General features: G+C 55.7%; 1 protein-coding gene across 1 annotated transcript in view; it reads right to left on the bottom strand.

Moving 5' to 3' along the window:
• CSPG4 (chondroitin sulfate proteoglycan 4) overlaps positions 1–14,517 on the bottom strand; it is a 35,613-nt gene extending 21,096 nt beyond the window's left edge. Inside the window, exon 1 of the mRNA XM_061180029.1 lies at positions 14,331–14,517. Coding sequence (XP_061036012.1) covers positions 14,331–14,418 — 88 coding nt within the window. The 5' untranslated portion in view covers positions 14,419–14,517. The remainder of the gene's footprint in view (positions 1–14,330) is intronic.
• Positions 14,518–22,588: the final 8,071 nt, after the last annotated feature.

Below are 22,588 nucleotides of genomic sequence, written 5' to 3'. Positions count from 1 at the left end.
GGAGGTGAGAGACGGATGGGGAGAGACTTGGGAACCATTATTCATTCATTCATTCATTCACGCACAAATATAATAATGTAGCGACGGGGATGGAAAAGGAGAACTAACCTGGGAGATTCAGAAAGCCTGAGAAAGATAGTAAAAGTGAGAATGAGAAATAAAGACCCCCTCCTCCACAAAGACTGAACTCAGGGATCCAGACGGAGGCCTGAGGAAGGAGATGGGGGAGGAAAAACCAAGAGAGACAGAAAAGGCAGGATGTTGGCAGTGAGCCTGCTGCCGTGCACAGGATCTAGGAGGGTGAGGAGGGGGCACCCCACCAGCCAGCTGCGGAGGGAGGGGGCAAAGCTGGGCTTTTCCACCGTAGCCTCTTGGGGTTTGGCACCAGGGGTGACAGATCCTGGTTCCAGATCCCGGCCCTGGGTAGGCAGCGGTGAGGCTGGGAGAGTCCCCCTGAGGGAGTCTGACGGGGGGCTGCGGGGTGGGGTGTTCCGGGAGGGCCAAGGCAGGGATGAAGGGCTCTGTGTCTCCCCTCGTGGGTGCGTGTGTGTGCGTGGCCCACCTGAGGGCTGAATGCCGGCCCTGTGTGAGAGCAGGGATGGGCCCGGGGCTCTGCCCCCGTCACCCAGGCCCTCTGGACCTCAGGCCTGATCCCCTCCTCTCACGCCTCCAAGGGACTTGCTTTTTCGTTACCAGCACTCTGCCGCCAAGTCAGGGGACCTCTGAGGAGGGTGGGGTGGAAAGTTCCCTCTGATTTAGAACCAGAGCTTCAGCTCCCAGGACTGCCGGTGAGGCCGATGCTCCCTACTGCTCCCGCCCATTTCATAGCTGGGAAAGCAAATATTCTGAGATGAGAACTCAGCCCCACAGAGCACTGCAGACTCCTGAACGGCCACAGCGGGCTGCGTGTGGGTGTGAGTGTGAATGAGTGCAGGGCAGCGCCATGCGTTGCAGCGGGTCGAGGTGAGCGTGGGCATGTGAGGATCTGGTGCGGTGGGCCCAGGCTGGCTCTGGGTACTGGACCATGACTCCCTGGCCACGCCTGCCTCCCTGGGCTCTCGGGCAAGGGAGAAGCGGTCACTGCATCTATTCAGGTGTCTGCCCTTCCCTCAGCATGTTCCATAGCCCCCCAAGGCTCAGCCCTCCCAAACCGAGCTATGACCTTCCACCAAGCCTGTTACCACTGAAGGTAACGGGGGAAAGTTACGGGGATGACTTCAGGTCAGACCAAAGGGACAACATAACCTGCCCTTGGTGGTGACACAGGGGTCATACAGCCAAGGCTAGATGGCTCACTACCTGCCAGGGCTGGCTGCCTGCGAGAGGCTCACACACCGGCAGACCCACTGTGCTCACCGCACTGGCTCTCCTACCCACTGATTCCGGACCAGGGAATAACCCAGAGCCATCCCAGAGGCCTACCGACCGCCTGCTCCTCTCCTGCCCTGTGAGCCACAGCCATAGGAACAACGGTAGGTTAGTTCAAAATCACATGGGACTTAAAGAAGCAGCCTTCCTCTTGGGAGACAAAAGCTGTCTCAATAGAGAGCAGGAACGCCAGGCCCTGTCTGACCACCTCCCCGTCTCAACACTACGGAGACCTCGCTGTGGTCAAGATGGCCCCATCCCTCCTCGCTCCAAGAACTCTTGAGCCCTGAGACTCACTCTCGGGGTACTTGACCTCTTTGGTTGCCTTTCTGGTTCCTTTCAAGGCCAAGGAGGCCAGGGCAGGACAACAGTTTCCTTAGCTATTGGCTGAGCCCTGACTCTGGTCACTGGTCTCAGCTACTGGTCCTCTAACCAAGCATCCGGAGGCCACCCATGCTGAGTGGCGTACACTGGGGAACATTTCCAATTCAGGGATCCCCTCTGGAAGGTGAGTACCCCAGGAGAGGAAGCAGGGAACGGGTGGGGTGGGAGATGCTGAGCTTGGTCCACAGACATCGACAGGGGCAGGGTTGGTGCCCTGGGCTCCCAGCCACATGTTCCAACCCTGGGGCCACGTGGGGCACAGAGGAAGTGGGAGGGAAAATGAGAGGTTTTGCTGGAAGAAGCAGCCCAGAGTCCACCCAGGCTGGAGGGCAGGGGTGTGGAGGAAGCGGGGCCCTCAATGGAGTCTTTGTGGAGGCCCTGCTGCTCCCCAGGGTGGGGCTGCTGTGGCATGGAGCAATTCCGAGCGGCTTTTCCTTGCCTTATAATTTTCCTCCTTATAGGGCAGCTGAGTGGATTTCTATGCCCTTTTCCACATCCCGTTCCTTCCGGCTTTCTTGGCCCCAGAACCAAGGTGGGATCCTCATCTCAGTGGGCCCAGGCTGAGGTAGGGGCCCTGGCAGGGAAGAAACAGAGTGAAGGACCCTCGCCTGGCATGGGTCTGCAGTCCCCCACTGCAACAGGGTCCTTGTGAGGTTGCTCCCATTTTACTGGTGAGGAAACTGAGGGTCAAAGACAGCAGTCATCTGTGTTAGGGCCTAAAGATGAGCAGCTGCAAGGCTGGGATTCGAGCCCCTGTGGGTATGGCTCCAGAGCTGAGTGCTGTGGGTTCCGGGAGGGGTGTGTGCACACAGAAGCAGGGAGGGTGGTGGTGGGGGGTTTGGTTGCTGCCTGTGAATCGGAAGTGGAGCATCTGCTGCTGGCCCCAGTGGGAGGAGGGTGTGAGAGCTGGCCTCCTGCCTGGGAAGACACACTTTTTTCCCTTCCTTTCCGGTCCTCCTCGGTCCTTCGTCCTCAGTCCTCAGGGGCTCCGGGCTCCCTCTCTCAGGGTCGGGGGTGGAGGTGGGAGGGAGTGAGGAAGGAAGGGGAAAGCATCTGCTTTTGATGGGTGGTTCGGCAGCTGGCCTTTCCCAGTGTGGCTGGATGGGGTCTGGTCTGGGGCCGGCCGCATCAGGGAGGGACCTTCTTCAAGGCTGGCTGAAGATGGCACATTCCAGAAACCACTGAGAGTGCTACCCATGCCCACTGGGGTCTTGGAGGTGAGAGACGAGGGTGGAGAGGCAGGGGGCGTGGGCTCTGCCCAGGGTGAGAAGCCTGCTCTCTGATGGGCCAGCCCCTCTCTTGGGCAGAAGCCAGAGGTGGGACGCCTGTTGCTCATCTCCAAGTCTCCCCATCGCTCTGGGATGAGAAACCGCTAAGGGCAGGGCTGCTGGGGAGGTGTCTCAGGGCTTCCCCCAGCCTGGCAGGCTGGCCTTGGAGACAGTGAGTGTGCGAGCTGGGACGGGGGATAGTGGAAGCAATGACTGTGGGTTTGGACAGAAGCCTGGACGAATTTGGCACAGACTGTGCTCAACAGGCTGTGTGCCTTGGAGAAGCCACAGCCATCTGTGCCTCAGTTCCCCCATCTGAAATATAGGAAAGAGGGGTGGGATGACCCCACAGACAGAAGTCCCACATCCAGGAGACTGGGGGAAGCAGAGGCTTGGGTCAGGGATCATCCCCCCAACACACACACACACACACACACACACACACACACACACACACACACACACACACACACACACACACACCCTGGCCAGCCCAGCCCAGCAGGAAGTGGCTGGTGGGGAGGTGTGATCACTACAGTGGGTACAGCACAGCCACCTCTGGCCTGAGGGGCCATGGGCCTGGCTAGACTGGAGGCTCTTGAGGACAGGACCCAGGGCCTGTATCTCCGGGCCAGCGCATCTGCCATCCAGGAGGCCCATACACATGTACCAACAGATGAAACATGAGCACCTAAGGGAATGCAAGGATCAAATGGTGGTGACATTTGCCCCATAGGAGGGATTTCCTAACAGCATTGCTGTCTGACAGCAGCCAGGCAGAGAAGCAAGTTCCTGGCACTGGTGCTGTGCCAGCAGGAGTGTGTGGCCTAGGAGGGTGGGCCAGGAAACCACAGTGTCCTTGCTGGTGGCCTCTGTGCTAACCAGGTTCTGCCAGAGATCCCCAGACTGAGACGCCCTGGCCCCCGCTCCACTGCTGGGCAGGCCTGACTCCTCTTGGAATAGTTCCTTGCCTAGTACCCCCATCTGACAACTCCGCAGACCCCTTCAGTCCGTCAGCACCCACTGAGCTGTGCCCCACCTCTGCCATCCTCTCTCCAGCCCACCTCTTCTCCCCTGACCTCAGGCACTGCCTCTTTGCTGTCATACCCATATCTCTGTCTCAAGCACCAAGTCTCCAGGGCTCTGGGCCTGCCTGCCAATGCCCCCTAGACGTCTACACCGGGAACATCTATAGGAACCCCCAAACCCAAGCCCACCCGCTCAAGCCAGACTCAGTATCATCTCTCCTCCAACCTGCTCACCACCTAGTGAAGGCCCCACACGCACCCACCGCTGGGCAGAAATCTGAAAGTTGCTCTGACCCTCTCCCTCTTCCTGACCATGAATGAATGTTCCATCCATTCAGCTCCATTACTTGTCCTTCAACTCTGTCTCCCCCTCTTGCTTCTCTGTGCCATCCCACAAGACACATGGTCACCATCCCTTGCTGCCTCCCTTTGCTAATTGTAGCCACAGTTAACCTAAACTGAGGTACTCCATCCTCCTCCCTTGCCTGGATGCCTTCGATGGCTCCCCAGTGCCCCATCATCAAGCCCCAGCCCTCTGGTGTGGCACTGAAGGTGCTGGGTGACCTTGCCCCTGCCCCGCCAGGCTTTCCTGTTCACTCCTTTGAACACCCCACGTGCCAGCCTCACCAGACCTTGGGCTGTTTTCCATCCACACCTAACAGGTCCCCATTCTGGCCTTCACTCAGGCTGGGCCTTCTGCCCAGCAAGCTCTTCTTTCTTTTTTGCCTGTGAAATGCCCTCATGCCCCTTCAGGGAAGAAGTCTTCCCCCACCCTTCCCCATAGCCCGTAGCTCCTTCTCTGCATTTGGGGTGCAAAGAGACTCAACCGTGGCTTGGGGAGTTGTGTGACTGTCACCTCTCTCTGTTAACACTGTGAGCCTCAAAGGGACAAGACTGGTGACGGGAGATGGCAAGATAGGAGGGAGGGGCCCAACAGGGCAGGAGGGGTGCCACATTCCCTGGCTGACCCAGCAGGGAGGGGCTGCACCTGGGAGCTTGCCCCAGCTCTGCCCCCCACTTGTCTTACCTCCAGGCTTCTTTCAGTCCTCCTCTGCCCTCCAGGGCCCCCGGTGCCTGCAGCCGGGGGTGGGGTGAGGCTGGACACAATGGCTGGGGCGGACTGGGGCACTGCCCCAGCCAGGGAGTGCTTTTTTGGGCCTGTGGTGACAGTCTGGTGCTTGTTTTTAAAGAAAATAGAATCAGAACACCTATTTATAGCTGGAGGCCATAGCCACAGACAGGAGATGGATGGGGTCTGAGGCGCAGGCTCCCGCTCAGGCAGGGGCTGGGGGTGGAGCCATTCCCAGGCCCCCTGCCCCCCTTTCTCAGCCCCCAAGGAAGTGCCTGTGGGATCCTGACATTCCCTGGGACAGGATGTAGCCTGCGCTTTGGGGCAGGGGAAGGAGGGGACTGGGGTGAGGAGGATGGAAATTTTCTCTCAGAATCGGTCCCTGGGGCCCAGAGCCCTGTGTGGGAATGGGTGGAGGTGAGGGTGTGTTATATGTCTGCAAGGCACAGGAGGCAGAGAAGGACCTCTGGGGGTGCGGGTGCCACCTGCCAGCGGACTGGGTAAAGGAAAGAGAACAGCGCAGCCAGAGAGAGACGCAGGGATGGGGAGAGAGAGATGGATAGACAGCCTTGGGGAGGACACAGAGACAGGCAGGGGTCCGGGGAGAGAGATCTGCAGCCCAGCAGACGCCCTGAATAGAGGGGAGACAGAGGAAGCAAGGGGAGATCTGAAGTGGGGGGTTCCGTCCCACAGAAAGTCTTCACAGTGCTCTGGGCAGACTGGTCAGTCTGAGTTGGATCCAGGTGAGGAAGGGCAAGAATTAGGCATCTCTGTGGCCTGTACCCAAGAAGGCCAGGCCTTGCCTACTCCTCCCACCCCCAGGACCTGGAGACCTTCTGTTCCCGGCAATCTAATGCTGGGAGGCCCAGGTCCGTTTGGAGGCAAAGCAAAGCTGTGGGGGCAGAGCCGACGCACATGGACTTCGTCGCCAAGATCGCGGAAGGACTGTCCTGGACAGAGGGGGCAGGGCAGTTCCAGGACTGCTGGGGACAGGTCTGGGCTCTGACTTGCTAGGAGGTGAATCCCCCGGCCTGGAGGAGTTACAGGCTGAGGCTATGGCCTGGGCTCACACCTGCTTCCAGCCTCTATTCAGACCCCTCCCCTCCCTTGGTTGTACCATTGGGGGCTGTGGGGTGGCTACAGCCTGGGCCATGTGTCATGGAGCTACAGCCACAACCGGTGACTCAGACAGTTAAAAAAAGGAGCAGCTTTGAGCAGTGACTCAACTGGCTCTGGAGGGGCTGGGTGGGTCTGGCTGGTACAAGATGGGGTGACTGGGTTTATTTTTGGTAGGGTGGGGCTGGGGCTGGGGGCGGGGGTGGAAGAGGGGAACTGGGGGTGGAGAGGAGCCGCTGCTTTCATCCCAGGAGAGCCCCAGGGCTCTGTGCCAACTTAGGAAAACGGTTTCTTGATGCCAGAGAGCTCTGGCAGGCTGGGCCGACTCTCAGCCCTGTTCTGAGCCTAGCCTAGCCTGCCTTGCTGTGTGGACCCAGATAAGCAGCCAGCTCTCTCTGGATAGAAGCAGAGATCTTTGTCCTATTCCCAAGAAGCTTGAGCTCAGAATTTTAGAGCTGACCTTGGAGAATGAAGATCCTACCCAGAGGCCCAGAGACGGACAGAGGTCTGCCCAAGGCCACACAGCAGGGCCAGGTATCCCAAGGGCTGCCATTACACATTTGGCTCAGGTCCCTACAATATCTCTTCTATCCCAGGGCTGTCAACAGTTGGAGGGACGGGCTCCCATTTGAGTACCTGCCCCTGGAGAGGCTCAGCTGGGCTCCAGATGAGTGTCCGGAAGCACATGGGCACCAGATGTCCAGAGATGGAGCCTCAGCCGGAGGCGGGAGCCTGGATTCTATTAGCACACATTTGGGGAGCTGACCAGTCTTTGCCCAGTAGTCTGTTCAGAAGGTTACCTCTCTGGGGGTGAAAGCAGAGGACGCCCCCACACTGGGATCTTGACTTGGGGGCCCAGGCTTTATATCCAGAGTGTCCCTCCAGTTGGCACTCCCCAAGGCTGCTCACCCCATTCTGTAGCCATTTCCCGAGACTCACTTCCCCTCACCTCCACCAACTCTGATCTTACACATACATGGACTCAGGCATCACCAACACCCCTGATGGGTCCAAGCAGCCCAGGATAGAGAGAATCCCTCAGTCCTTCGTTCTGGATCCTGCTCCTCATGATGCAGCCACTACTGCTTAATGAGTGGTGGTAATAGCCCCATGGGAGCTTCAAGGGAGCCATCTCACATCACTGGGCCCTGGCCTCCAGCCCCTACCTCCAGAGGGGCCCCTGAAGGGTGGGCAGAGAGCAGGGAAAAGACAGGCTTCTAGGCTCCCCATCCTATAAAAGGTCCCGAGGCCTGCTCCTTCTCTCCATCCCCACCCATCTGCTCTTGGGACAGGGTCTAAGTTTCATTTGGTCATTCGTTCAACAGATTGATTGTGCTACGTCCTGGCTCAACCATCTCCATCCAAGGGACCATTAGGCTTTGGGGTGGGGCTGCAAGGGGCTGTCCTACTTCTCCTCACACAGGAGAGGTGTGTGGACCTCAGCCCAGTGAGTCAGTCAGATGCAGGACCCACCCCCACCCCCCTTTCTGAAGGGTCCTGGGCTGGTGGGCAGAGGCTGGCTTGACAGGTGCCCTGGGAGCCTGCCTCTCCCTTTCCGTGTCACTTCGTCCCACACAGACCCCCTCCAAACCCCTGCTTTGGAAACTTTCTCAAAGATTCCTAAGCAGGAACCACCCCCCCACCCCCCACCCATCCCCCGCCACCATTGCTGGGCCTGCCCCACCCCAGAAGAAGATGGGAATAACAGAATAACAGCAACCTCAGGACCAGGCACCTACTGAGCATTTACTCCAGGCAAAGGGCTTTAATCCCCAACACACATAGGAGGTAGGAATTATTTATCCCATTTCAGAGAGGAGAAAACTGAGGCTCAGAAAGGCCAGGTCACCGGCATCGAGTTGTAGGGTTGGAATTAAATTCTAAGCTTTCTAACACCATGTCCTTTACCACCATGAGCCTGGCCTCCTGTCTCCCACAGCCCTGTAGAGGTTCCAGGAGCTGAGGACTCAGAGGAGGGAGAGGTGGGGCCTGAGTCAGGACTGAGGGGCGGGAGGGAAGCTTACTCTTAGCTGCTCCAAGACGCCCAAAAAGGGTGATTCGTTCCTGCCCTCACCACGGTGAGAAGTGTGTGTGTGTGTGTGTGTGTGTGTGTGTGTGTGTCTGGGCTGGAGGCCTGCCTGGCTGGAGAGCTGGACTGGCCCCAGTCACTGTGCACAAGGGAAGGGGCAGGGAGGGCTGGTGTCGTGGGAATCAGCATCCTGGGCCCACTGATATTTATAGCTGCCCCATCCTGAAATGTGGGAGGGGGAGGGGCTGGTCTTAGGTGGGAACGGAAGTTGGTCTCCTCTCCTCCACCCCCTCTCCATCTTCCCAGAGAGAAGGATGGCCCAGGCTAGAGGCCCTGGCCTGGTGGTGGAGCTGGGGGCTGTGTGTCCTGAGTTGGGGGCTTCCCCCAGGCTTCTGGCTCCAGGGGTGGACACTCTCTTTGCTAGGCCCTGAGCCAGGCACTGTGTGTGTGTGTGTGTGTGTGTGTTTGCAAGCGTGTGTCTGCACACATGTGTACGTACACCTACTGGGTGTCACGCTGATGGAGGTCACAGAACAGGGGCAGGGGCCAGAGGAAGGTAGGGGGAGAAAGGCCTGTAATCTCACAGAGATGGAGGGCAGGGCCCCAGAAGGGGGGCAGACCAGGCTGTAGGCCTGAATAATCAATGGTTGGAAAAGCCTGCCAGGGGTGGTGATGCTGGAGCTGGACCTTGAAGGATGAGAGAAAAAAAGAAGAGCAGTTGCAAGCAACAGCTTGGGCAAAGGTGGAAGGGTGCCAGGGATTATGGATTATTATCTGATGGTCTAGTTCATCAGCCAGCCTGCGGGACACAGCATCACCTTGAATGTGGAGGCTGATCTACTGGGGGGAGGGCCCAGCCACAGCCATGGTGTCTTTGGGCCTGCAGGCAGGTGGCACCATGAGGCTGCTGTCTACCTGGATACTCAGGACAGGGTCTGGACAGGGTCTGTCCCATTTGGTTCTGAGAGGGACAGGAATGGGATGCTGGGGCAGGAGAGGCCAGGTCCCCAGGCCTGGCTGGGAGGAAGGTGGGACTACGCTCTGCTCCCTGCCTTCAGGCCCCCAGACTTTGCTCCACCTGGGGAAGGACATCTTCCAGGGGCCATTGATATCAATCTTGATCTGGATTCTTTGAAAGCCAGGAAGTCCTTTCTTGTATGTGACCTGACTCTCCCCTGCTCTCAGTATGTTTTAACTCAAAGCAATTAATTGGTTTTCAAGCCTTTTTTTTTAAGCCACAGAACACTTTATCAAAACTGTATCTTACACAAAACCCTGATCTGTAAACACATGTTCATGAGACTGCTATGCATGAATCAGGGTGGTGCAAGCATCCTGTATTCCCAGATATGGGAATGTAAAGCCCCAGAGCACCTTGGACACAGTCTGAAAACCCCTGGTTGGCTCAGTGATCTCTATGCCCCTTTTGGGCCCAGTCTTGGGTGCAGCAAGATAGTGGAGACCTCAGAGAAAAGTAGATGGGAGGTCTGCCCTCGGGGAGCTGCTGGTCCTGTGGGGAAGGCCACACCCAAACCAGGGTACAAGGACAAACAGCAGAGAGGTCTACCCCCTACCCTGCTAAGGATTTGCTGTGTGACTCTGAGAAAATAGCTGCCCCTCTCTGGGCCCTGGTTTCCCTATGAACCATGGGGGGCTGGCCTGGGCTGGCGAGTCTCTGCAGTGAGGTCTGGGAGGGGAGGCTGCCTTACTGACCCACCATGACACTTAAACCGCAAGAGAGACACACACTGAAACGGTTTAGCATGAGCAGTGGCGGGAGGCCTGGCTAATGCACGTCAGAGCTGGCAGGGCTGGCTCTTCTGCAGGCTGGGAGCGGCAAGGGCGTGGGCAGGAGCTGAGTGGGAGGAAGGAACGGTCAACAGGAGACGCACTGTCCAGAACATGAGTGAGCCATGCCACCAAGCCACCTTGACGGCAGCCCCAGAGCCACTACCCTACATCTGAGACAGATGGGGCTTCATTTGCCACCCCAGCTGTCGGTGGAGGAGTGGTGGGCTTCCTTGAAGAAGATCTGCTTATGCTGTGAGGAAGTGGGGAGGGTTTGGAAAGGTAGGGGGCACTTGCTGGAGGGGTCTGCAGAGATGGGAACAGAGATCTGGGGTCCTCAGGGACCTGTCTCTCTCCTGAAGACCTGTCTCTCTCCTCTGCTGGGGGGCCTGTGTCCACTGGTCGGTGGCTGCCCACCTGGCCTGATCTGGGAAAGGCGGCTGTTGTTGGGGTGAGTGAGAACACCATGGCCTGTGTACCCAAAGAGGGACCTGAGGCCAGTCCTTCTGGTTCTCAGAGCCTCAGTTTCCTCATCTGTAAAATGGGGAATGTTTCTTGACTTATAGGGCTGCTGTGAAGCTGCAGGACAACATGGTTAGTGCCCCCCACGGAGTGTCTCTGGAGGTAGCTCTGTTATAAGAGAGCTCCATCCTCTCCCCTGTTTGGACTTACGGACCCTCCTGAGAAGCAGAGAGCCAGGAGCCCCTACCCCAGGGAGAATCCAAGTACAAAATTGTTCATACAAATTTGGTTCATTCAAAAATTACTCATACACACTTAGTAATAATGGTAATACAGTACTTTTGAAACACACCCTAAGCCTGCACCTGGAGGAGGAGTCTTAACTCTGGAAGGCTCTACCGAACTGGACCCACGCTGGGTCAGGGGCATGTTGGAGGCAAAAGGGGAGTTGGATGGGGCCAGGAGTCGGCGGCAAGGCAGTAAAGGAGCGGAGGGACCTGGAAGGGAGCAGGCTCAAGTCCCAGACCCAAAGGCCCCCTTGCTTATTTGCTCTTGGCACTGAATAGGAGCCCCAGCGCAGCTCAGCACCCCCTGCCCCCATCTTGTCCTCACCTCCTTCCCTGAAGGCTCCACCCAGCCCAGGTCTGTGAGCACCGCTGGTTGTGTGCACTGTTGCGCGGGCTCACATCTGTGTGAGCCAGTGAGTGTGTAGTCAGGGCTATTTCCAACTCCCCCTCCCCTGCCCGCCCCCTCCTGGGCAGCACGCCCAGTTCCTCACACCCCACTCCCCTCCGGTCCTTCATCAGCCGCCTGGCCCACCTGGCGCAGCCCCCTCCTCGGGCCCCCCAGGCGGGCAGTACTGAAAGGCTCTTCTTGTCCTGGCTGGGCAGGCGGGTGAATGTTGGGAGGGGGGGCTCAGTTATACTTGGTCTGGAACAGCTTTTTCAGAGGCCGGTGGGGCTGGGCCTAGGGCCCTGGCCCCTGCCCTGCTCTAGAGGGCTGGGGCAGTGTACGTACACACACAGACACACAGACACACACAAGGCTGAGAGGCTGTCTCCAGCACCACTCGTTCGCCCAGACCATCTTTAGAGGCAACAGAATCTACCCTGGTTCAATTCCTTGCGCCTGAGGCTCCCCCGTCTCCACCCCAGCCCTGCTCTCTAAGACACCCCCATCAGTTCAGAGCCCTCACCCAGATTACACAGGAACCCTCTCTGCCAGCTACTCCCCCCCTGAGTCCCACGTGAGCCCCTCACCTTCTGCCTTTCAAAGTCAGCTATGCCAGGCAGGGGAGAGGTGCGGGAGCCACTGGCACTGCATGCTCTGTGCTCACTCTGACCTCCCAGTTTTGCTTGTGCTGTACCCCCTGGCTGGAAGCACATCAGCTCAAACCCAATCTCCCCAATGCCTGTGGCTCTGCTGGGCCTCCCACAGGGCTTAGAAGGGGCTGGACATCACACTTATCATCCACACTGGCACAGGGGCCGAGTCTAGCCGCTCACGCAGGTGGGGAGCTCCCACAAAGTGGGACTAGGGGCTCTTGTTGGGCAGCTGGGCTTCTCTGGGGGTTACAGCACTTTGCTTCCTCCCTGGGTCCTCAGTTTCCCTGTCTGTACAATTGGAAGGTTGGCCCAGGTGGTCTCCAAAGGTGCTTGACTCTCAGGTCCCATGACCTGGATGCCCTGGAATGTTGATGAGTGCAGGGAAAGCATCCCAGTGTGCCTCACTCTGGCACCTGAGACTTGGGGGCCTTTGGGGCTAGGGGTGTCCAGGAGGGGTGGGAGTGATACCTTCCTCGGTAGGGGCTGTCCCTATTGCAGAGACCAGGACAGGGGGACAGAGGGGACACTGAATGGGGACAGGGGTGGGCTATTGGAGGGGAGCTCTGCCTGTGAGGGGGACAGGATACTAGCTTGCCCACCCCCTCACCGCTTCCAAATCCCTCCTAAGGGCCGGGGTCAGCTTGATGTTATAAAACCCCACTGGCACCATGTCGCTCTCCTCTCTAAAAGCTTCGCTGGCTCCCCACTGCCAATAGGGTATAGGCCGTGGACTGCCTTTTGCCATCTCAGGTTTCTGTGCCCCAGCCCAGTGGCTCTTCCTGGCTTGTGCTCAAAATATATATACCTTCCAGCCAGGCTGCTGGAACTCCTTATCTCAACCTCCCTCTGCTCATGCCCCCTCAGAGCCTTTGCTCACTGAGCCCTCGCCTGGAGTTCTGACCCCCTTCCCATCCTCCAAGGCTTGGCTCAAGGATCACCCTCTGCCCCGCCCCAGCTTGCCTCTGAATTTCTCTTCACCATTCTCCTCATCTGGATCTTTGCAGACACGATAGGAATTGCTGTTTGAGTTTTAATTTGCTTTTCTGCCTCCTGAATGAGTCCAAGCCCAGCCTGTGCATTTCTGTGCACTCCTGACTGCCCAGCACAATGTCTGCACACTGTTGACGCTGAGAAGGTATTTGAGAATGGCTCTCAGTTGAAGCCCAAGGAGGTGGGTACCGGAGTCCCTCCCTTGGGTGGAGGCTGGGCAAGCAGACCTCTCTAGTCAGCTCAGATGCCCCCTTTCTATCTCTCTAGAGGCCCAGCCCACAACCCAGGCCCTGAGACCTTGAAGGATGGGGACCCTGGGGACAGGAACAGGGAGCCTGGGGTTCCAGCTCTGACTCACCCCACTGGGGGGCCCTCCCCTGACTCATTTCCCTTTTGGGTGCCTCGTGATTACTGTCCATTCTAACTGGCTTCCCCATCTAATGGGGAGAGGGGTGTGGCCTAGGTCCCTGGAAGGGAGACTCAGGCCCTTCTTCTGCTCAAAGTTGTTCTTGGGAATGGTCCTGAAAGATGTAGGTTGAAGCACTGATTCATACGTACATGGGTAGTAATGACTGATGGGCCCTGAGGCCACAGTTCTTATGGCATAACTAGACTGTGCCTTAACTAAGGGAAGAATGCCATAATGGTGGGATTTCTGGCATTGCAATAGAGACAGATACATCCTAGCACCTCTCAGACGGCAGTCTCTGCTGGAGTCAAGCACCAATGCCTGGGACAGGGAGGTGTGGCAGGGGGGTGCCCAGAGCCGTCTGAGGGGCACAGGATATCTGAGGGGCACCAGCCCTGCCTCTAGGAGGCTGAAGAGTGGGTGGTCCTGTCTGTCACTAACTAGGCCTTCTCAGTGAGGAGAGAGGAGAGAGAAGACAGGAGGGGGAGGAGGAGGCCAGGAGGAAGGTGGTGGTGAAGAGGCCAGACAGAAAATGCACCCGGGAACAAGGGGAGCAGGAGCAGAGCTGGGGCGCAGCTGGAGGAGGCCCCAGGAGGCTGGGGTGCTTGCGGGGCCTCACACAGGGTGGGGCAGGGTGGCTTCCTCCCCATTTCACGCCTTGCAGCACTCCCCCTTCCTTGCCTGGGTGTCTGAGGTGGGGGACTCGCTTCTCACTGTCACTACGTGTCCTTTGGGCACCAACTCAGTCATAGAAAGCCTGCTGGGCACAGGGAGCCCAGGCGGCACTGGGGTGTCCCCACTGCGTCTAGAGAACAATCCTGCACAGAGCCACGCCCTAGGGAAGTGACCCTGGGGCCAACCTCAGATAAACAGAGCCCACATGACCCCCTAGATCGAGAGCCATGGCTGGGGGTCCTGCATCCCCTGGGGGTGGGGTGGTACTGTCAGAGACCCCAGCCTGGGGTGGCAGAAGTGCAGTCCCCTCGTTTCCCAGTCTGGGGGCCACTTCTGGGTCCTCCTGTCCCTTTCCTCTACCTAAGAAACCCTCCGCAGCTCTTGCCAGTCTAGGTCGGCGTCTCAGGCCCCTCACTCACCTGTGGATGCTGGTCCCACCAACGTAGCGAAGGTCAGAGCCAGGGTCAGGGCGGGGGCTGAGAGCAGGAGCCGCGGGCCCGAGCGCATCGCGGCGGGCTGGGCAGCGGGACTGGCGAGGAGCGGAGTTGGGAGCCTGGATCTTGGACGCCAGAGTCTCGAGTTGAGAGAACTGGCGCGGGCTGGGGCTCCGGGCGTCCCGCCGCCTACTTAACCGGGGGCGGGGCAGGCGCCGACTGGCTCGCGCGCTCCGGTTTCAGGCCGGGGCTCTCCTGTCTGCCCCCCACCCCTAGTCTTCTTAAAGGGCCCGTGCTGGGCTGCTCCTCCCCGTCAGGGGTCAGGGGACCCTTACAGCTCGATCATTCCCAGGCTCCACCTTAGAGATTTGGGACAAAATCCCAGAGGAGCCCAGACCTCCTGGGCTCTGGCGCAAGGGCTCCCGGAGAGCTCCGCTGGGAGGAGATGTGAGCTGAGCTAGTCCCGTCACTTCTCTGCCCTCTGCTCTCGCCTGGGTTGTGTCAGGGGCGTCCTCACGCCAGGCCTAGGAGGAAGGACAGATGCCCTCCACCCCACAGACTGTTTTTGGGCTGCTTTGCCTCTGAAGTCTCTTCAGGACGCCATTTGGGCAGAGAAGCACCAGCCTGAGGTTCTACACCGCTCTGTGCCCACTGGCGTTGCAACCTTGACAGGGCCTCAGTTTCCCAGTCTGTAAAGGAGAGGTGTTCTAGAGGCTCCCACAAGGCAGGAGGGATTCTCAACTCCCTGGTATCATTTATTTGCCTCGAACTAATCCTGCAAGGTGGGTGACAACACTCCTGCCCACACTTTATGGAGGAGGAAGCTGGCTCAGAGCTGGAAGTGGTTCTTGCAAGGCCCCCACATGGAGAGTAGGTCCCTGGCCACATGGGACCAGAACCCCAGGCCGCCTGACTCCCGAATCTGGCTGTTTCAACTTCCTGGGCTGCCTCCTGGAAATCTGACCCTGGATTTAGCACCTACCTAACAGCTTCAGGCTGGGGTCCTGCTCCTCTTGGTTCCCTCCCAGGCAACAATATCAGCCTTGTCCCAAGCAGGAGAAAGGGCAATATTATCACAGAGCGTCCAGCACCTAGAGGCTCTGCCTGCGCTCTGCCTAGCCCTAGCATCAGGGGTGCCTGGCTTCGGTTTCTCTGTCCAGTGAATGGGTGGAAGAGTACCCCTGGAGTGTTTGCCCCTCCTTTCCTCCATCAGAATCTCTCTGTCACACCTGCCTGCTTCAGCCCACCCTCAACCCCATCCCACCACTTGCTGTCTCCCCAGCCCCTCCCCTTGCCTGATGACAGTCCTACCATGGGTACAGCCCTTCAGAATTTGCAACAAAATTTTGCCCCGTTCTGCAAATGAAGAAACTGAGGCTGAGGGAGATTAAGGGACTTGAGCAAGTCTACACAGCTGCAAAGAGGTGGAGCCAGGTCTTTGACCCCAAGCCCAGGGCTCTTACCACCACAGCACAGTGGTAACCAGGGCTCTGGGTTCAAATCCCAGCTCTCCTGCTTAGCTGTCCAACCTTGAGCAAGTCACTTCACTTCTCTGTAGCTCAGTTTCCTCATCTGTAAAATTGGCTTTGTGAGGATTAAATGCTTTTTAAAAAAAATAAATTTATTTATTTATTTTTGGCCGCGTTGGGTCTTCGTTGCTGTGCGCAGGCTTTCTCTAGTTGTGGCGAGTGGGGCTACTCTTTCGTTGTGGTGCGCGGGCTTCTCACTGCGGTGGCTTTTCTTTGTTGTGGAGCACAGGCTCTAGGCGTGTGGGCTTCGGTAGTTGTGGCACATGGGCTCAGTAGTTGTGGCTTGCAGGCTCTAGAGCGCAGGCTCAGTAGTTGTGGTGCATGGGCTTCGTTGCTCCGCGGCATGTGGGATCTTCTTTGACCAGGGCTCGAACCCGTGTCCCCTGCATTGGCAGGCGGATTCTCAACCACTGTGCCACCAGAGAAGTCCCAGGATTAAATCCTTTAATGTACCTCAAGTGCCTAGCCAGAGGTATACAGCAGGTGCTCAACATATGCTTGTCTTTTTCCTCCTTGCCCTGTAGTCCTGCTGCACATCCTCCATGTGTCTCAAAGTTTGTATTTAGCTTCCAGAGGCAGCTGCACACAGTAGGTACTCAATAAATACATGCTGGGGTTGAGTAAGAAGCCAGTTGCTGCTGTTCTGTGGGGATTTTGGCAAACGCAACAACTCCCATCCAATTCACCCTAGGAAGCCTGGGTCGGGGCTGTGCTCAGCTGGCCTCGGTCGGTGGCAATAAAGCCATTGATTCCGCACTTGTCCCTTGTTTTTCCTTCTCACCAAGTCAGCAAGGCACCTGGTCCTTGTTAAGGGCTAATTACTGGCCAAGTGTGGGCCCAGAGTTGCGGAGGCTGCTGAGAAGACAACATTTGGAGGAAAAGAGATTTCTTTTTAGGAATGAAAAAAGAAAGGAGGAGAAGACTTTTGCTTCTTTATGAATCAAAAATGTGGGTGGAGCTTTCTACCCACCCCATCTGCCCATCCTTCCCCCTCCCCATCTTCTCCCATGTCCTCCCCTGATCCCCACCCACTCAGATTTACCCACCGCTACCAGGAGTCATTGGTCTGTCTGTGGAGCCTCCAGACGGAATTCCCGCCCACAGCTGAGATTCAGGTCAGGATTAGCTTGCAGCCTCCCCCTGCCTGGTTGCTAGCTGGGGAGAGAAACACAGGCCTGGAAAAATAATGGCAACCAGCACGGTAGTAATAGCCCACACTGGCTTCTCTGCTGGGGCTTCTCAGTTTACAAAACATTCACCTGGTCTTTTGACAACCCTGGGGAGTGTGTGTGTTGGGGGACAGTGTTCCCTTTTCACTGATGAGAAAACTGAGGCTCTAGTGGAAAAGGGATGCTAGGGCACCGGCGCACATAGGCCTGGCCTTTGTTCAGCCTGTAGCCTAGAACTTGACCCCCCGACTGGTGCCGAGCAGCCTCATGCCAGGAAGACTGGCAGAAAGTTGAGGCCTCCTGTTGCCTTGGAACTGATCCCTGACTGCCTCTTACTGTCTCAGAGCAAAGGCTGTTAGCAGGCAGTGCCTGCTCCTCAACTGTCCTCTCCCCAGCCTCCTCGGCATGGCCCCCCTGAAGCCCCCACCAAATCCCCATCCTGAGTAGAGCCCACCAGGGCCTCCCTAGCATCCTCAGGCCTTCTTCCTCTGCCTTCTGACTTTTGCCCTGACTTTCTCTGGCTTGGGTTGGCCGGGTGTCCCTGGTGACCATCCCCGACTGCCCCTGCCTCTCGGGCCGTATCTCACCTTCCTCCAGGAAGCCCTCACAGCCTTCCTTCTCACCACTGACCTCCCTTTCCATAGACTCCCTCGAGTAGTGATCTCTGTATTCTCCCAGTGCCCCCCAGGGCACACGTGGTTGAGTCAATGCCTCCTGGCCCCCTGGACAGATTTGTTCCCAGCAAATCACCAGACAGGGTACCTGGGATAGGGGAGAGGAAGACTCAGAACACACTTGAAGAAGGATACCCACGCCCCAGGGATGAAGGAGGATTCAAATTTTTCTGAAGCTACAGTGACCTGTGGTGTGTGCTGCCTCAGTTTCCCCAAGTGATCGGCCTCTGGGAGAACAGACAACAGAGAGCATCACCCTCTTCTCTGCTGGAGTTCAGCCAGGCATGCTGGCCAGGCCCTCCTGGTCATCCTTATCCTCATGCCTCTTGGAAGAAGAGCGCCTGCTCTGGCAGCGGCCGTGGCTCAGTCCTGTCCTTGGCCAGGGCCTGGCATCTGAATGCCTCTGTTTTGCACCCTGACTGCCTGGGCCCCATCCAGGGAGCTTGTGGCCAAAGCCAGCTTGCTGGTAAATGGCCGGTGCTTGTGTCCTAGATGGGACAGTGCCTCAGCCCGCGCTGTGTAGGTCCTAACCTCAGGGAAGTGGCCTTCTGCCATGAAGGACATAGAACTCAGGCCACTACTGTGCAAGGGGACATGGGCTTTTGGCCCCGATTCCGTGGCCCTGTAGTCACATGGCCAGGAGCTCCGCGGTGGTGGGCCCCAGGCCAGGGCCTGTGCTAGGAGTGGTCTTGCTCCCACTCCTGGCTGGCGGCATCCATGGGGCTCCTCCAAGTGCAGGCAGCCAGGATCAGGAGGGGTGGGGGCAGCTATTCCCAACAATTACACAATTCAGGAGCTGAAAAGTTATGTTTGCTGCCCTCGGGAGCCGGCTGTGGGCTGTGGACGGGTGGCCGGTGGCAGGGCTTTCTCTGGCCAGGGGCAGGCTCTCCCCATGCCCAAGCTGTCTTGGGGAGATGGGGGCTGGGGGTGGTAGAGAACCCTCTCAGTGCCTCTGTTCCCGGGAGCAGGAAGTCGTCTTCCACACCACGTCCACAAAGGCTTGTGGCTTCAGTGGCTATGACCAGCTGGCCGCAGCTGACTCCTCCTGGGGTTGTGCTATTTCTAAATATTGGTTCATGCTGTTACCCCTTGCTCTGCTCCACCAATGGATATTCAGCTGGCTGCAGAGAGAGCCTCTGGGAGGGGGAATGAATAGTCCTTGTTTGGATGGAACATTTGTGAACATACTTGCTCAGGGTCTAGCATGGGACAGGTACTTTGGGGGCTGGGGTGGGACTCCCAAAAGAAGGGTTAGAAATACCTGCTCAGAACTGGGAATGAGGCTTCAGTGGGCGTTAGGAGACATGGGTCTGAGCTGGCCACTGGGCAGGGCAGTCAAAGAATGTGGGGTTAGGAGCCAGAAGTCTGGTTCTGCCAAGCCTTTTCTGTGTGGCCTCAGGCAAGTCTCTTCACCTCTAGGCACCTTTTCCCTCATTAGTAAACAGTAGAACCACCATGGTGCTTGGATGATGCCTTCCAACAGAGGTGCTGGGGCTTTATAAACTATGAAGGGCAGTGCCTGGTGGTTATGATGAGGGCACCTGTTGATGCCAGGGTTGTGTTCTCTGTATGTCTTCCAGGAATCCTTTGAAGGGGAGGCAAGATTGACAACCAAGAGGCAGCTGGAGCAAGCTGGCAGGGCTGTCTTCAGCCACTTCACCCAAGAACATACAGCTTGAATTTCAGCTCCTATTGGCCCCATTGGCTAGGTGTCCTTGTACAGTGAAAAACCTGTGGTAGCCAGCCTCCAAGATGGCCCTCAATGGTCCTCACCTTTGGGCATTCACTACCTTGTGGAGTCACCGCCCACACATTGAATAGGGCTGACCCAAATGGCCAACAGGGCATTGCAGAAATGATGGAGTATGATTTCCAAGGTCAGGTCACAAGAGACATGGCGGCCTCTGCCTTGATTGCATGGTGGTTCTCTTCTGATTGCTTGCTCTGGGGGAAGCCAGCCACCATGGCCTGAGGACAGTTAAGCAGCCTGCGGCAGGCCCCTGTGGAGAGGAACTGAGGCCTTTTGTCAATGGTCAGCGCCAGCCCACCATTCACATGAGTGAGCCATCTAGGAAGTGGATGTGCCAGTCCCAGTCACACTTTCAGATGACTGCAGCTCCTACTGACATCTTGACTGCTACTTCTGGAGAGACCTGGAGCCAGATCCATCCAACTAAGCCACTTCTAAACTCCTGGCCCCTAAACTCATGAAACTGTGTGTGATAATAAATGTGTATTGCTATTTTAAGCTCTTAGGCTTTGAGGATAATTTGTTACACAGCAAGAGATAACTGAAACAGACCTCCATGAATGTAAATTGCAGTCCAGTCAGCCAGACTGGGTCTGTGTCTGGGTTCAGAAAGTAAGACTCTGTTCCCATGAGGAGGAATGATGTTTCCTTGATCAATCAATGGATCAACTCATTTATTCATTCCACAAACCTTTCTTAAGCACTTACCATATGTCAGGGCACTATGCTGGGGGCTGGAGACACACGGGTAAGTGACAGAGCCCTGCCTTTGGGAGCTCATAGGCTCCCCAAATGACTTGGTGATTGTTGGATGTGGTGAGTAAGGACAAAGGAGGTGTCCAGAATTTCTGGCTTGGACACTTGGGTAGGTGGTGACATCATTCATTGAGATAAATGGGGGACAGGGAGCATCTCATGAGAAAAGCTCTGGGCTTATTGACTTTTAGATGTTTGTGAGAATCTCAAGTGACACTGTGCAGGCTGTTGGATATGGGAGTCTAAACTCCTAAGAAGATCTGAGCCAGAGACATATATATTTGGGAATTGTTGGGGTACAGATAATGGGATTGAAGCAACAAGAGGGGATGAGACTTCCCAGTGAGAGGAGGGTGGTGAAATGGGAGAGGAAGGCCCAGGACTGAACTTTTTTTTTTTAAATTGAATAATTATTTATTATTTATGGTTATAAGAAACAAATTTTAAACAAATTTGCGTACATGTTTTGTTGCTGTGATATATGAGAGAGTGATCAATAAAAGACTGCAGGACTGAACTTTGAGATACCAACATATTTTTCTTAAAAAAATTTTATTTTAACATAATTTCAGACTTAGAGAAAAGTAGCAAGGCCATTACAAATATTTTTCACATACTCTTCACCTAGATTTCCCAAATGGTAATGTTTTATCACCTTTAAATTCTTTTCTACGTATATACGTATTTTTTGCCTGTAAGAATTTTTTGAGAGTAAGTTGCAGATATAATGCTCCTTTATCTTTAAATACTTCAATGTGTATTTCCTGAGAACAAGGACCTTCTCTTTCAGAACCCAGATCAGGAAACTAACGTTGGTACAATACTTTTAACTAGCTACAGGTTTTTTTCTGGTTTTGCCAATTTCCCCAGTAATATCCTTGAGAGCAAAAGAAACTCCTGGCTCCTACATTGCATTTGAATAGAAAGTACATTGAGTTTCTATTAATCTGGAAAAGCTCTTCAGTGTTTCTTTATCTTTCATGATATTGCCATTTTTGGCAAGTACAGACCTATTTTATTTTGGAACATGAATCTTGATTTGAGTTTATCTGGTTTCTTTGCAATTAGATTCAGGTTATGTACCCTCGGTGGGAACACCCCAGAAGTGATCCTGTGTCCTTCTCTTTGCATCCTCTCAGGAGGTACACAGCATCTATCTGTCCCATAGTTGATGATTTTTTTTCTTTTTATTCTCTCTTTATTTTAAACCAGTGTGACTCTCTTTTTTTAATGTACAAAGAACTCTTTTTTGAAAATTAATTAATTAATTAATTTTTGGCTGCGTTGGGTCTTTGTTGCTGTGTGCGGGCTTTTTCTAGTTGCATCGAGTGGGGGCTACTCTTCATTGTGGTGCGCGGGCTTCTCATTGTGGTGGCTTCTCTTGTTGTGGAGCACGGGCTCTAGGCGCGCGGGCTTCAGTAGTTGTGGCACGTGGGCTCAGTAGTTGTGGCTCGCGGGCTCTAGAGTGCAGGCTCAGTAGTTGTGGCGCATGGGCTTAGTTGCTCCATGGCATGTGGGATCTTCGTGGACCAGGGCTTGAACCCGTGTCCCCTGCATTGGCAGGCGGATTCTTAACCACTGTGCCATCAGGGAAGTCCCAATAATGTTAACTTACATCCCTTGGTTGAGGTGGTGCCTGCCAAGATTCTCCCTGTAAAGTTACTGTTTTCCCTTTGCAATTAATGAGCATATGCCAACACTGAAAGGTCAGGCTGAGGAAGAAGAGCCAGGAAGAAAGCTTGTGAAGGGGCAATGGGAACATGGGAGGAAGACCAGAACATCTTGGAACCAGGAAGAGGTCCTGCAAGAAGGAGGCAGTGGCCGGTCATTGTGGCCCAGTGCTGCTGAGAGGCTGGTCCAGTGAGAGTGAGAGGTGGCTATTGGCTGTAGCTTCCACATGCAGGTCACAGTTTAGGGGGAGCGATGGGCTTGAAGCCAGCCCGCAGGGAGTCAGAATGTGAAAGGGAGGCGAGAATGAGACTGTAGGAAAAATGCCTCTTTGGGGAAGTTTGCCTGTGGACTGGGGAGAGGTGTGCGTGGCCAGGAAGATGGTTTTTATTTTTTAAATTTAAAAAACATTTAAATTATTTTTTTCGATAGCAGTAATTAAAAAAAAATTTAAATTGAAGTATAGTTGATTTACAATGTTGTACCAATCTCTGCTGTACAGCAAAGTGACTCAGTTATACATATATAGACATTCTTTTTTTAAATATTCTTTTCCACTATGATTTATCACAGGATATTGAATATAGTTCCCTGTGTTAGATGGTTCTTAATAGATGGAAGGGATGCAGAGTATGTAGAACATGATAGCAAGGAGCCAGATGAGGCTCCTTTAAAGAAAGGAGAAGGTGGCAATGGA

The sequence above is a fragment of the Eubalaena glacialis genome, chromosome 2, assembly GCF_028564815.1.
Source record: "Eubalaena glacialis isolate mEubGla1 chromosome 2, mEubGla1.1.hap2.+ XY, whole genome shotgun sequence".
Taxonomy (NCBI): domain Eukaryota; kingdom Metazoa; phylum Chordata; class Mammalia; order Artiodactyla; family Balaenidae; genus Eubalaena; species Eubalaena glacialis.
This window is presented reverse-complemented; position numbering and strand designations above follow the sequence as displayed.